This window comes from Hyalella azteca, unplaced genomic scaffold, assembly GCF_000764305.2.
Source record: "Hyalella azteca isolate HAZT.00-mixed unplaced genomic scaffold, Hazt_2.0.2 contig16463, whole genome shotgun sequence".
In the NCBI taxonomy this organism is placed as follows: domain Eukaryota; kingdom Metazoa; phylum Arthropoda; class Malacostraca; order Amphipoda; family Hyalellidae; genus Hyalella; species Hyalella azteca.
In genome coordinates this window covers 171549-186465 of record NW_025946286.1, presented here as the reverse complement: position 1 = coordinate 186465, position 14917 = coordinate 171549, and the positions used below count along the sequence as shown (strand labels likewise).

Below are 14917 nucleotides of genomic sequence, written 5' to 3'. Positions count from 1 at the left end.
ACTTTCATCGGCTGCCACATCATTGTGATCAAGATTTGTCATTGGGTGTCACAGTATTGTGATCAATCATTTGACATTGTTGCGGCGTTTTTGTCATGATCCCTCCGTATCAATTGATTACGGCAATGTTTTGTCACAGGTTTAACGACTGATGCCGACAAAGGTGTCGAGTATATAAGAGGCGCGTCTGTTCTCAGGAGCGTCATTGAGTGCCGGGAAGTCGCGAATGTCGGTTGGGGTGTGTGGTGCGAAGCGGGACCATCTGCCGTGTCACGCTTGGCATTTCCGCTTCCAGTGTGAAAGTTTGCAGAAATACTAAATAATTTCCTAAACTGCTGGGTCAACATTTATGTATGCATTGGAAATATTTAGCCTATGGCCCAAGTATGCACGCGTCTATGTTGTGATAACACACGATTTTAGACAAATTTTATTTCAATCGAAGTTTCAATTGCGTAAATTAAATGAAGTTCATATATTAAATTGATAAACGTCATCATAAAATTCTAATACCTTCTTCTTTTTTCGAAACTACTTAACACGAACGAACTACCGCGTCAGTTTTACGACCGGTGTACTTGCACTGCCATATCTTATCTAAAATTTCCTAACCCGCACTACCGCTTCTGTTGCAAAACTAGTTAGCTGCTCTACCAAGTCGCTTACCAAGCTCGGTAAGCTGCACTACCAGGCCACTTACAAAACTTGGTAGGCTGCTCTACTGGGTAACCGACAAAACTCGGTAAGCTGCCCAACCATGTTGATAAAATAACTCGGTGAACTGCTCTACCATGTTGATAAAAGACTCGGTAAGCCGCTCTACCATGTTGATAAAAGACTCGGTAAGCTGCTCTACCATGTTGCTAAAAGACTCGGTAAGCTGCTCTACAATGTTACTCAAGTTCATATCTCGCATAATGTCGCCTAAATGTTAGAAATGTCCATACAACATTCCAAGAATAATACTCTACCAAGTATCTATTTTTAACTGTAAAATACATTTTATTTAATATGTGTTCATTAATATGATACAAATCGCAGAAAATAAAGCACGGACAATTCTCTCGTCTGCGAATCTCTTCTCGACAAAGATCCAGACCTATTAGGGTATTTGGTTTTAAATGAACAAGCAAATACACATAACTGTTCTGAAATGATTCATCACTTGTGGTGTAAAATTATATCAGAAGATATATTTTTCTGTGAACTAAAAAAGAGTTATGGAGCCTTCACAATGTGTAGGTGATGGTTAGGTCTCTTATCCATGATGTCATATAAGAGTTGTTGTTATTTTACATTGTTATATATTTTATTCATTGTTGTTATATTTTACATTATTAGGTAACGTATGTAAGAGCGGAGGATCCATGACTGCCTGCAGTTATAAATTCAAGTTCTATGTCAAATAACAAGCAGTGAATCGCATTTAAACTAAATATAACTCCATCAAAAATATTTTGAATTTATGCAAACTTTTCAGAAAATTTGTACTTGATTAACCTAATTCGTGGAGTTTAGAAAGCTTACATTTCCTTTAGGTTTCGCATATTTAATTTCAGTGCGGTTTGTAATTTGCGGCAGGTGCGGCGTGGATGGATCTGTAGGTTGCGTGACATTAGCGAGCACGATCGTATTTATTGTGCATGTGCGGCACTCTAGAGATAGCCAAACACAAATATGCTCAGCGGTCGTCAGTCTTCGTTACGGCAATGCAGCTCCTAGCGAGAGAAACTCCCGTCGCATTCGTTATTTGTGTAGCCCGTGTCTATGCACCGTGCAAGAAATTAATGTATAAATTCAACAGGAAAATGTGTAGTTCCAAATCAATATCTAGTGAGTCTGTTGTAAAACAATCTAATGGCATCTTTTCAAAAATAGCTTATTTGCAATAAACTTCTCTCTTACTTCTAACTAAACTTTTTTCACGCAAATAACTCGACGAATTTAACCGGAGATCTTCCAAAGCGGTCATTTACCACGGCGAAGACAGCATGCGATCGCTTTAACTTATTACATCAAGGGTTCACTATCATGGCCTGCCTCAAGGCATGCATGCTGCGACCACGATTAATTAGAGACGAGCAGATGAGCCCCAGGCTGGAGGTTTTTGTCACCAGGTACCGTTAGCCTATCTTTGTATCCATCAGCTGCGGCTGCTGCAGCTCCAAAAACCGGTCTGATTTCGATTATGGCATCCGGATTAACCCCGTATGATAGCTAGCTTGCTGGCTACCAAACTAATTGGTTTATTAAAACTGTTAAAGTGGCCAAACAATAATCAGTTAATAAGCTCGTCTCAGATACTCGCCTCCGTCGAGGTCGTTACTGGAAGCCAGTTATGTTCTCTGCTTTAATAAAGGTTCGTGTAATTTTCTTGTTAATAACAAGCTTGCAGGAGTTAGTGATCTATATATGTCACTCACTCTTCCGACCAGCCAAATATTTTGGACTTCCCACTTCTATTAACTTTTGCTATGTTATGAGCTTAGAAAGATGCACGATCCATTGCGTGACACATACTCTATGTCCTTATAAACTTTATATTATCGCTGGTTTTGTCTTACAATTTGCTTGAAGCGATTCACCAAAATAAAATTATTAATGAAAGTTGACGAAAATGATCTTGTAGATTTGTTAAATCTTAGGAGCTTTCAGCTTGGGCAGCCACCCTCGTGATATCGTCGAAGCTCGGAGTATGAACGCTTTCAAGAACAGACTTGATAAAGCTATGGAGAAATATATATGTTCAGACTTGAAATGCCTAGCACCCTACAGACATGGTAGGACTCGAGTAGAGATCTCAAACCAATTTCAGTTTTGAAAGATCCAGTCAAAGGACCTAATTTTAAATCTCCTGTAAACAAATCAGAAAAGTACAAGAATCGGCGACAGGAGAAACCAGGCATATTCTTAAGCGCCGTCATCACTTTGATATAATATGATATGATATGGTATGATATGATATGATATGATGTGATATGATATGATATGATATGATGTGATATGATATGATATGATATGATATGATATGATATGATATGATATGATATGATATGAAATGATATGATATGATATGATATGATATGATATGATATGATATGATATGATATGATATGATATGATATGATATGATATGATATGATACGGTATGACATGATATGATATGATATGATATGATATGACATGATATGATATGATATGACATGATATGATATGATATGATATGATATGATATGACATGACATGATATGATATGACATGATATGATATGATATTTAGCTGCGAAGTACTGCCCTGAAGTGGCTGTGTTCCTTGTGATGTCACAGGAACATGATGAGAATTTTGCTCCTCGCTCGGTCTGCGTGTTAGAAACTTAGCGTGAAAGCTGTTTCTTTCTACAGTAAATGCCAGTGAAAATAAACGCACCCACGTTTCAATCGGTGATCATTGAGATAGATCGTCATCGACTGCTGTTTGCCATTGGTCTGTCGGACTCCTTGTAGAGCCGCGCGGATGCCAATTTCTTGTGGATGCCAGCCTCCTCCAGTCGTAAATTTGCGCTGCGGCTGACAACTGTAAAAAATGAATCAGTGTCCCCAAGATTGTCGGTCTGAGTGGAGTTATCGGCATAAACAATGGATTGAAACCTGCATTCAGAGAAAAATTTATAATAATTATCATAGAAGTAATGATTGCGAGACGGAGTTTAAACTTAAAAATAATACTACATGGGATTTCATTTCTGACTCTGGTGAAAGCCCGTCGCTGTTTGATCCATTGTTTGCTCATGATCCAAACAGGTTCACGCTTTTACAATTACCTTCGTTTCTTTTAGGCTATTGGTAGGCACTGACTTTCTTCTTATGAGAATTGCTGAAATAATGGAGGCTTCGTATATTGTTCGCTGGATTTTCCCGAGGGCTTTGTTTTGACGCTGCTTACAATCACCATTTGCGGTGCAGCGATCGCGATCACGATTTTGCAGTGCGTTCATAGCCTAGACGTCGAAGCTTTGCAAACAGACGCACTCCTAGAGTTCATAGCCTAGACGTCGAAGCTTTGCAAACAGACGCACTCCTAGAGTTCATAGTCTATTTGCAGACTGCTGCAAACACACGCACACGCACGTGTCAACAGACGAATTTCAAAGTCAAATTATTGGCGAAGGTACGTTGATAATAAATAGACGATCTTCGTATGCTGACTCGAAGCTGTGTTTACTGCAATTCAATCATTAAAACGGGAACTGACATAACTCAACTTTAGTGTAAGTTTAAATCATGACATCAATTTTAAATCGAATGTAACCTATTAGAATCGAAAATAAATCCTTAACAAAACGGCAGAGGCTCGGACTAATAAATACGATTTAATATGGCTCGGTTAAAAATCGTGGCAAACAAGCACAACGAATCATGCTCGGTGCCTTCAATGCTGCCTAGATACCAATCCTACATCCGCTACAGCTTCCCGGTCAAGCGGACTCATTGTATCCATGATTTCCTGTAACTATTGTTATAGTATTTGTTTTGAATCAATAGAGTCATGAACATTTCTCTAATATTTCAATATAAGGACAGTTTAATTCATGATTCCATGTGTAATATTTACTGCACAGTTCATTATTTAATGTTCAACATTAACATGCTAAGTATTTGCATATTAAAAACACTTGCTGAAAGGTTGCGTTTCAATAAACTCAATATGTTATGCATAATTTTTTTATGTAGGAACAGTTTAATTCATAATATTTGTGTAATTTTTCCCCTGTTCATTAAATATTTTTAAACATTATTGATTCAGCAGTTTTAATATACAATACACCTATGAACTGGAGCCGTGCAAAAGTTCATTCGTTTTTTTTTTGTTCTTCACTGAGCGGGAGAAAAAATAGTTCTAGGATTGAACCTGACAAGCCTGAGTTTGCCGGGTCATAGACCTTCATGAGTAACATCTGCCGTGGCTGCCATTCATAACTCCTCATATTTAATTAAGTGTGCAGGCCCCATTGCTTCCTTACCTAATTACATGTATACTTTCCTATTAAAATGAAATTTTTGAATCCGAAATGCATACGTATTAGATATCGCCCGAGTGAGCTTTGGTCTGAAATTTCATTAATGATTATTATACGTTTATTTTTCACATCGCAAATATGAATGTATTTATATAATCAAGGATCATGATGTTACATGAAATACAGAAGATTTTTCTTCATTTTTGAGCTCATAGTATCCATTTATAAAAGGCATCGAATTTTATAGATAAATCCATTTACTCCATGAATAAACATGAAGTACTGTTCTGTCAGGGAAAAACGCTGGATCTATTAAAATATTAAATGGAAGGTACCGTTTTTAGCAGCACCTGCCAAATATTCGGTTGAATATGGTTGTTCAATTTTTACTTAGGAACGGGCGATTTATAAAAGATGATTGCATTTATATTCATATGCCAGGTAAATATCAGTCATTTGAGAACAGGCGTAATTTTGATATAAATAAACCAAATTGAAATAATGGAAAAACCCAGAAGGGTTGAGTTATTTTCTGAAATTCAGGCATTTAGTTCCCATACAATTTACACGGTAATGTGTCATTTGCGGAATGCAGCTGCAACGCTGAGACAGGAACGGTCATTACGCGGCATGTCTGTTAACTCGACCACGTAAGAGAGCAGGAAGAATTTTGTAATTTCTGGCTCCGGGTTCACTCTCCGTCATATTCTCAAAAACATGCCAACCAGACATCTGACTCCGAATCTACGTTGAAATAATTTTATCATCGTTGAATCTAAGTTTAACGTTGTTTCAACATCATTCGCTTGGTGGTCTATATCTGTCCTATGCCAGAGTTTCTGGCAGAATTTAGTTTTAACCTTCTGTTTTACGTGCTTAACTTTTGATATGATTGTTCTCACCTAAAATTAGGATTCAGATATATAACAAAAAATCCTTGCACAATTTAACTCCTAATAAATATGTGAACAAATGATTACATTGTTAATTTTTGTTTTCCGCACAACTAACCAAATGCCTTCGTTACTTTTCAGAATTAGGAATTTTCTATCGCTATAGATTATTTTTATAATCGTTAAATAGACTAGTAGAGACAGAAAAGCTATTTCTCGTTAGGCCCACGTACGACGAGGCGACATGGAGCTCATCTTCAGTCTGCTCTTCCTTCTTTCAGCGTTCGGTGAGTAGCGTTCCTTTTTGAGATTACATTTATCTTACTTTTATAAACCATATAATGACAAAAACCTTTTCGTACTATAAAATTTTTCTAGTTTTGACTAATACACTTACGAACTAAAAATCTCATTAACACTTGTAATAAGCCCAAGTTGAAAAAATGACCAGTACGAGATGACACGTTATTTGTATAAAAGTGAATTCAAATTATATTACTAGATTAAAGCAGCGCACATCTGCCCCAATGTTTGTAAGGATTTGAGGGCTGTAACCTTAATTATGCCTGGATTAAGGAATCTCTTTCCATGCTGATGTTAGTCCAGAACTTGTCGATCACTGCACGTTCTTTAATCAATTTTTATCGGCCAAATCAGAGTGCAGGTTCCAAAGAGCTCTTTGCTCTAGATTCCTCACCGACCGACAAGGCTGTGCCAAGGCAATCTGGCGTACCGTTAGCAATCGCCGCTCTGGCATGTTGGGAAGTCTTCCATTGAGCCGCCACTTCTGGTTTAACCAGCCACTAAAAAGTTCATATGACATGCCGAAGCTTAAATTTAATTAATCCAGACACAAGAGGACTTAGATTAACAATGTTAATATCGGTAGGCATGGAAGATTGATTTTTACGCAAGTTGAGAAGCAAATTCTCATACATGTGCGTCAATTGGAAAGCTGTGACTTACATTATCACAAATAAATTAATTTTTTCAGTAGGAATTAGTTCAATTTTATGAAAATTGATAACTGGGCAAATTTTTTAAAATTACATACTCGAAAAACATGTGAAGCTTGATCACCCAAAAATAATCAACAGCTGCACGAGTGCGATATCCACGTCATTTGAAAGAGCTGGCGTTATATATGAGGTATATTTATGTAGCCATTTTAAAAGATCTTTGATAGAAAAAAGATCATACAAATATGAAGTAGAAATTAGATCCATAGGCATTAAATGTCTCTATTAGTACACAAGAGAAACCGCGAAGAAGATTTCCTTTTTTTATAAAGCTCATTCAAATTTTGATAAATTTTCAAGAGCTTCTCTGCCCATTGGAAGTAGTTGTTTTTCTTAAGTTAAGTAGGATTTTTCAACTGTCCGGCCCCGAACATCCCGTCTGTTCAAATGAGGATGCCTTGACACTTGCCATTGCCTCGCAAGCATTCCTTATTAATAAAACTATTGAAGAATTACAGAAGAAAATAGGCCCTCAATACATAAGGACTTTCCGGTTTGTTGTTGTAATTTGTTGAATGGCTTTAAATTTCATCTTAATATCTCTGACACATAATAAGATCAATTTAAATTATAGAAAATTGACATAATAATTATAAGTACTAGAATGTTGTTTATGAACGTGACAGATATTTTGCTCTAAATAAAGCATTCATTTAATATCGCAGACCAATAAATAGATGAAATTATCCGTAAAAAAGCGTATTGTTTACTCAACAAAACGTTTATAATTCCACAAATACAATAGCAACTCAAGATCGGAAGTTTTCTTTAATACTCAGCAGACCAACTGCTTCAAGTACGCCCCATGCACTACTTTCCGCTGGTGATCATGTCTCATCCTTCCGATACGTCTGTCATTTGATTTTTCCTTGCTCCTGAGAAGAAGAAAGTCGAGTTTAATTGGTACAATTTCTCGATGTCTCGCGGCGCGGTGCATTTTTCTCACGTTCGAGGAAGTCTATTGTACCGCTCGGCGAGCACTTGACTCTGCAACGAGGCGTGCACGCTGGACGCTATCTCGTCACAGAGTCGCAGCAAGCGGCCAGACGCTTAACTAAAATTGCTAAATCGTACATCCTAATCTTGAGTCTCATAAACCGGATGCAGGAATGGAGTTTCAAACTTGCGAGGTTGCAATTAGGTAAATAAAAAAACAATAAAAAAAGCTTCCGCAACCGTAAAAAGCTTCCAATGACCTGATGCCATTGGAAGCATGGGCTCAGAACAGCCTAGAGTATTTTACTGTATAGATGTATAATAAAAGAGTTTATTTCAGGTTAACTCGTTGGAAAACGTAACGTAAACATTAAATTGACGCCGAATTCAAGTTTTGCAATCGATGGGACTCAAAATTTCCTGTATTTTGCTATCGTGACTGAACTTTCTATCAAGAAAAGGTTGACTTAATTTTTTTTATTCTTCTGAGCAGGTTCAAGTTGAAAAATTGACCGAAATCTACGCTACTATTCTTTGACTTATGGACGTTAAAAAATTCTCATCACACAATCTTACTCACAGAATTCTTCTCCCCACACGATGCAGTTCTTCAAAAAAAAAGATGCAATTTAAACTACGTATATCACGATGTGCTATTCAAGAAGTTTCAGTTTATGAAACTTGCAACGTCATTCAATTAATTTACTTACAAATTCTATTTCGAATGTCAAGATGGTTTAAACATATCAAGTTCAATGTTAAAGCAACGCCTCTAGATAACTTGAATTTTAAGTTGCATTTTGATGCTGCCCCAAATTTCAGGGGAAGAGCAATGATGTTAGGCATATAAGGATGTTAGGGTTTTAATATAATGATGTTAGGGTTTAATGCCTTAACGACTGAAGTTCACTCTAACACCAAGACGATTTCAACGGTACTATATTATGAACGTTGATAGAAAATTGGGCCAGCAATGACATTTAATTCTAATTTATTTGCTGAAACCGCTCTTTGTCTATCATTTTGTAATTAAATTCCATCAGCATTCAGCATCAAGTTAGCCTCGAACGTCTAGTTGTAAAAATCGAGTTTACCTTAAGAGTCCAGTGGTCAAGAATCGAGTTTACCTCAAAAGTGCAGTGGTCAAGAATCGAGTTTACCTCAAGAGTCCTATGATCATAAATCGAGTCTACCTCAAAATTCCAGTGGTGTACAATCGAGTTTATCTCACGAGTCTAGTGGTCAAGAATCGAGTTAACCTCAAGAGTCCAGCGGCCAAGAATCGAGGTATAGCCTCAGGAGTCCAGTGTTCAACAATTGAGTCTTCAAGAGTCCAATGGTCAAGAATTGAGTTTTAAAGAGTCCAGTGGTTAAGAGTTAAGAGATGAAGTTAACCTGAAACGTCTAGTAGTCCTGAATCGAGCAAGTCTCAAACGTTTGTTATTTTACACCAGTTCCGTCGCTTTTGAACATTCATTATAATTTAGCCGTTTTATGTCCCAAAAATTAATTTTGTCGAATTTCAATTGATTTATTTATTTTTTGCCGTAAGAACTTTTTGTCTGTGCTACTACAAAATTGCTACTACAATTGATGCTTCCTCAATGGGTAATTTAATTCCTGAGAATTTGGAGCGAGACTTCCTTCATTCTCGGCTAAGTGCCGGAAGCGCAGCTTTAGGGTAATGTAATTTTTGAGCCTTAATTCTAAATGAAATTTTGTGCCAGATGTCATGAGCCTGCGAGTGAGCGACCCACTTTCTTATTACTTCCATGCTTGGCGCATCTGCTGTCATGAGCCATAAAATAACATCGTGGTTTTTTAATAACATTTACATGACGAAAATTTACAATCCATAAACTCATATCGCTATCAGTAATCATCAACTAAATGGAAAATTAATTGGAAAATGTTTATCGTATTTTGTAGGAAAAGACAGTCAGACTGAATTTCTAATTATTTTCATTGCGGAACATCCTTTCTGGTGATTTTGAACAGTAATTACCGGATACTGACTATTTAAAGGGAGTCGCAAGCCTATTTGCAGGCGCACGCCGAAAGTTCAAGGCTCGTAATCGTGCGGATCCCCTGTAGCTTTCTTCATCACACTTCTTAAATTCTTGCAACCTATATTTAAACAAATAAATCAGTAATTGTTCGAACTGCATGAGCCGAAGTCTGGATATGACGCCTTCCGAGCCCAAAACATATGAGAGAAATTCTGCCGAATCAATTTCTCGATACGATTAGTTTCAGAACTTTTGTTATAGCGGCTACACGAAGGAACTCTGAGGAGCAGACATGATACAAGTAACAAAGGAACAAAGAGAAAGGGAGGGTCGAAGGGGGCGTTGTGGAAAGTCAACATGAAAGGGTAGAAAAGTTTTGCCGCAGTTTCTAGCTAGAATAGAAGCGCCTTTTAACGAGTCCTCGCCATTTCCCAAAAGTGGTTTGAAGTGCTAAGCGACTTGAAAGGAAATGACATTCGGGAAGGAGTGGGCGAAGCGGTTCTGTTTTAGAAAGACGGGTTCAAGAATCAGAGTCAGGATCAAAGAGAAGTCAACGTTCGTTTCGCCACGCTGTTTTCTAAGAATGAATTAGCTATGCAGCGGAGGACTTAACGAGGATAACTGTTATGGCTTTGCAAAGGCCATTGTGAGCACTATTTGGCTCTGGCTAAGGTGGGGCAACCACTTCGCTTAAAATCAAGTTCAGGGTCAGCGGCCTTGAGCTCAGCGCCCGGTCAGTTGAATGTCCTTACGGTTGACCATGTAATGCAAATGCGAATGTTTTTTCATGGACTATTTTATAAACTCTATTATGGCTTTTGAATCAGTCTTAGAGAAATTAATCAAGAGATTATTCATTATTCATATTCATTTATCTCAATCAATAGATTATACTGTAATCAGAGATTATTCATGGACTAAATGTGCGAATCAATCATTAGAAATCAATTATTAAAAATTCAAATCGATTCATACAATTGGTAACTCAAGCATCTCACTAGAAGGATATTGGTAAAGATTTTGCCAATATGCGTTTTTTATGGTCAGTTATTTTGCGCGTTTCCACTCCAAGAAATACCGTTGCAATATTTAAATAAGAAAATTTGCATGCTGTAATGGTTGACCTCAAATGCAAGCGATGCAGCCGTGCCTCCAGGCGGAGATGCAACATCATCCTGGCAAATTTCCTCGAGTTTAATGGACTCATCGTTTTCTTTGTCCCGGTCCAGTGCAATGAGCACCAGAAAGCCATCAACACGGAGGTTCTCATGAAGGCTTCAGGCAAGAGAGTTTATTGACAGCGCTCTGCAAGTTCCGCTAATAGCCAAGATCGACGAACTGCTGACAATGTATAGCATTTCCGCTCGCGGTCCCTCCTTAGCCAGGCGTTCTTTGAACCATTTCTGCCCTGGAGCCGCGAACCCGTTCCTTCAGGTCATAAATGCCCTGGTCTTTGGTTAATAAGATGCTTACAAGTCATACAAATTACCCAGTCTTATAGTCGATATTTTCGAAATAATTTCTAATCGTGACTACTAAAATATCAAACTTGTGGCTTACTGTTATGATGCAAGGAAGATGCGGAACGGATAGGGTAAAGTCAGGATGATAAATGAGAAAGTGACCAACTGAAGACCGTAAGAAAAGGATACTTTTTTACTTCATGTTCGTCATTTCCAGACGCGCTTTTGGGAAGAATTTGCAGATTAATTTTACGTTTGTCAGAATTAATAATAAAAACATGTTAAATATTTTTAAACCTTTTGTTAAATTTCATTTTATAAATTCTCATCGTCAACATAGGATTTGGTTGAACATTTTCATGAGTCATTTTAACTTAGAAAACGGCGTTCCCTAGTGTAAGCAGGGATATTAGTTAAAGTAGTCGAAGAAATGGTAGACGAAACACAATCCCCCACAAGAATGGATGGCAGCCTTCCTTAGCTGGAAATTCTCGTGATTTTTCTTGCCTGTGGTGAGCAGGAATATGCTGTGGCGCTACTGAGTCATGCAGCTAATTTATCTGGGAAAGTAACTGCTCATTAAAGCACATTAGGATGTTGGCAAGAATAAGTTATGCTAGGTTAGGTCAGGCTAGATGAGGATAGGTTAGGTTGGGTTAGGTTTGGTTTGACTAGGTTAGGTTAGGTTAGTTGCCTTGTGAATGTGGGGAGCAGGACTGGGGTACAGCTTCCGAGCCTTGCTCTTATACCTAGGTAAGTAACTGCTCAGCGAGGCGTATGAGGAAGTAGGTTAGCTCGTGAGACGACAGTTGAGGTCTAATTCTTCCCTCATTATCGGTACATGCAAGCACATTATCTCGAAATTCCGACATTTTTATGATGTCTTGCAGTCACGCTCTGTGCGTCGACCGTCTACGACGTTGTTTGCAGAGTCATTTTATAAGTCCTCCGGTTGAAGAATTACCAATTATCAAGTCGTGTGGATTGCAGGATACTTTCTTCTTGACTTCTGCATCTTCATTTAATACCTAAAGATCAAGAGTTTACTTCTTTAGGTTTTTATATTTCTCTGATTATTGAACTACCCGACTGCTGACTCATAGTTTAAGTTTCTATATGGAGAGTTAGTCACTCGGCAGCCAACTGAAAACAGTGAGGCAGCTCATATGAAACGTGTTTTGCTCTATTTATTTGAACAGACATAATACTGTTCGTTCTGTGCGCCTTCCTTGGTTTGTCGAGCGGTTATTTGCTCTTGGTTGCCGACTCCAGATGTGCGCGCAGATCTCCTTACGCTTTTGTGGTACAGATCCTGTACAAGAGATAATATTTATTATATCCATATATATTTATAAGGTAGTGCTACAGGGCACTGGACACGTTAGCGCAAAAACACTACATTAACTTACTAATTGACAGTGTGATGGTAATATACTTAATCGGCTGTTATACACAATTGAATAAGGAACACATAAATGTTCTAGGAGCAGACATTTTAATATATTTTTGAATGTATTAGATACTTAATATTGAACTTCAAACTCTCCTTATAGTGCCCCCGGAAAGGTGTACGTCAAGGGTGTATGTCAAGGGTGTACAAGGGTGTACGTACGTCGAGGGTGTAAAGGGTGTACGTCAGGGGTGTACGTCAAGGGTGTAAGTTAAGGGTGTACGTCAAGAGTGTAGGCTACGTTATTTCTCTTGACAAACGAGAGAACTGCTCGGTCGCGAGCGTGCCTATATAAGCTCGGGGTTCCAATTTGGCAAGTTATTCGAACCCTCCTCGATCGCCACTCACGCACTGAAGAGAAAACAAACTCATCAATAACATGAAAAATTTCCGAGAAAATGCCAAACGCGCTTGCTGATCTTTCTGCCATCTTGCATGAAGTCGTGCCTGAGTATATTTTTGAGGAGCCTGCCGAACTTCCTTTTAATACCAAATTAAAATGCCGGATTTTTTTTTGTTTAGGACTCAGGATTTTTTAATTCCGTAAACAAACACGAATAAAAAATGTTAATTGTTGTTGCTTCACCAAGATCTGTTTTATATTCTCCTTTAATGACGTCATCATTATTATACTCAGCAAGTTAGCACTTTTCTACGAATATGAAATATTGCTTCATCGGGATGAAAGTACGTTATATTATATAATTTGCATTTGTACGAAGGATACTTAAATACAATAAGACAACATTGATAACGAATGTTATTGTTTGATTTACTCGACCCAAGATAAAAATGTAAAATATTCGTTGTTCTTGTATCAAGGATATCTAAACACAGTAAGTGAGCAATCATCAATGAATATATTCTGAGCTTTAATTCAGTTTCGCTGAAATGCTCACTTCGAGTTGAGTCTCTGCTTAGACTGCACCCATGGCAGAGGTTCACGACTTGCTGGCAGGCAAGGAGTTAATGAATATGAAGCAGGTAATAAATACGTAGAAGCTGCGCCTGCATGCGCCTACTGCCGTTAGGTGGCTAGGAGGTAGCGGGTAACCTCAAACCGGCTTCATACTATCGGCCTATCAAAAGAAAAATATCGCAGAAAATATTTATTACGCTTCTTTATTTTTCTACAAGGGGTTCTGTATGCAATCTACCGGCGACCGTGATGCTGTTTTTCATTATATATTTTCAGCTCTCGTTTACTATGAGCGTCAGATAACATGTGACTCAATATTTATCGATCTGGTAAAATTAATTCATTAAAGTTTCATACGAAACATAATTCCGTACATGACATTAATTTCAATGGATACTAATCACATTGCCAGTTTAATTCACGTTTACTGTCACGGTAAATTCATCGGCTCATATCAGCGATTTCTACTTAATGTTTCAGAATGAGTTAATAATTGCTATTATTGATGAAGGTACCGGGTAAGGAGCAACACATTTCTTTAAAATACTGTCACTGCGGTGGAGCAGCTTGCCAGAGACACTTCAGTGTCGTGCAGTAATCACCTACTTGATTGCTCTACGTATGCAAAGTACTAAACCTAGCCTGTATACACAATCTAGACGTCAGTCACGCGAGTTTTGCTGAGATTTTTCACAAACTATTCTGTTGTTAACGGTCAGCCGCACGTGCTACCCAGCGCTGCGGCTCGGGGCTTGATAGTTTTTTCGTTAGTTGAGAAGCCGCAAGCGAATTTCTGCACATAAGAACTGAGTGCCTTGAAGTCAGTGGACTGTGCGGGCTCGTGCGCGGAGATTGTTCAAATCGCCCTCGCAGATCGCAAGTATGACGACAATCTCTAATGGCTTGTTGACGGACGGCATGAATGAACGGATGCCTATATGAAGAACTGGGGAGTGATGACCCGTCAAATTGTGGATTCATCATGCATTATCTTTTTCCGGTCCAAGTGTGAACAAGTCAACACAAACGAAGATCATAGATTTATGTGGACCTAGAATTACATCATTTGGCTCCATTAGTTTCAATTTGTGTTCTGATGGTCGTCATCAGTTCCATATATTTAATGATTTATTTCTGAAAACAGAACCCCAACAGCTGGAGAAATGTGGTCGCTATACATCCGTCGGCTGGAGCCTCGGGGCATTCCAAAT

General features: G+C 38.2%; 1 protein-coding gene across 1 annotated transcript in view; it reads left to right on the top strand.

Moving 5' to 3' along the window:
* The first annotated feature begins 6050 nt into the window (after positions 1-6050).
* The window catches only part of LOC108667214 (agrin), a 37364-nt gene continuing 28497 nt past the window's right edge, over positions 6051-14917 (top strand). Inside the window, exon 1 of the mRNA XM_047884921.1 lies at positions 6051-6197. Within this exon, the coding sequence (XP_047740877.1) occupies positions 6155-6197 (43 nt within the window). The 5' untranslated portion in view covers positions 6051-6154. The remainder of the gene's footprint in view (positions 6198-14917) is intronic.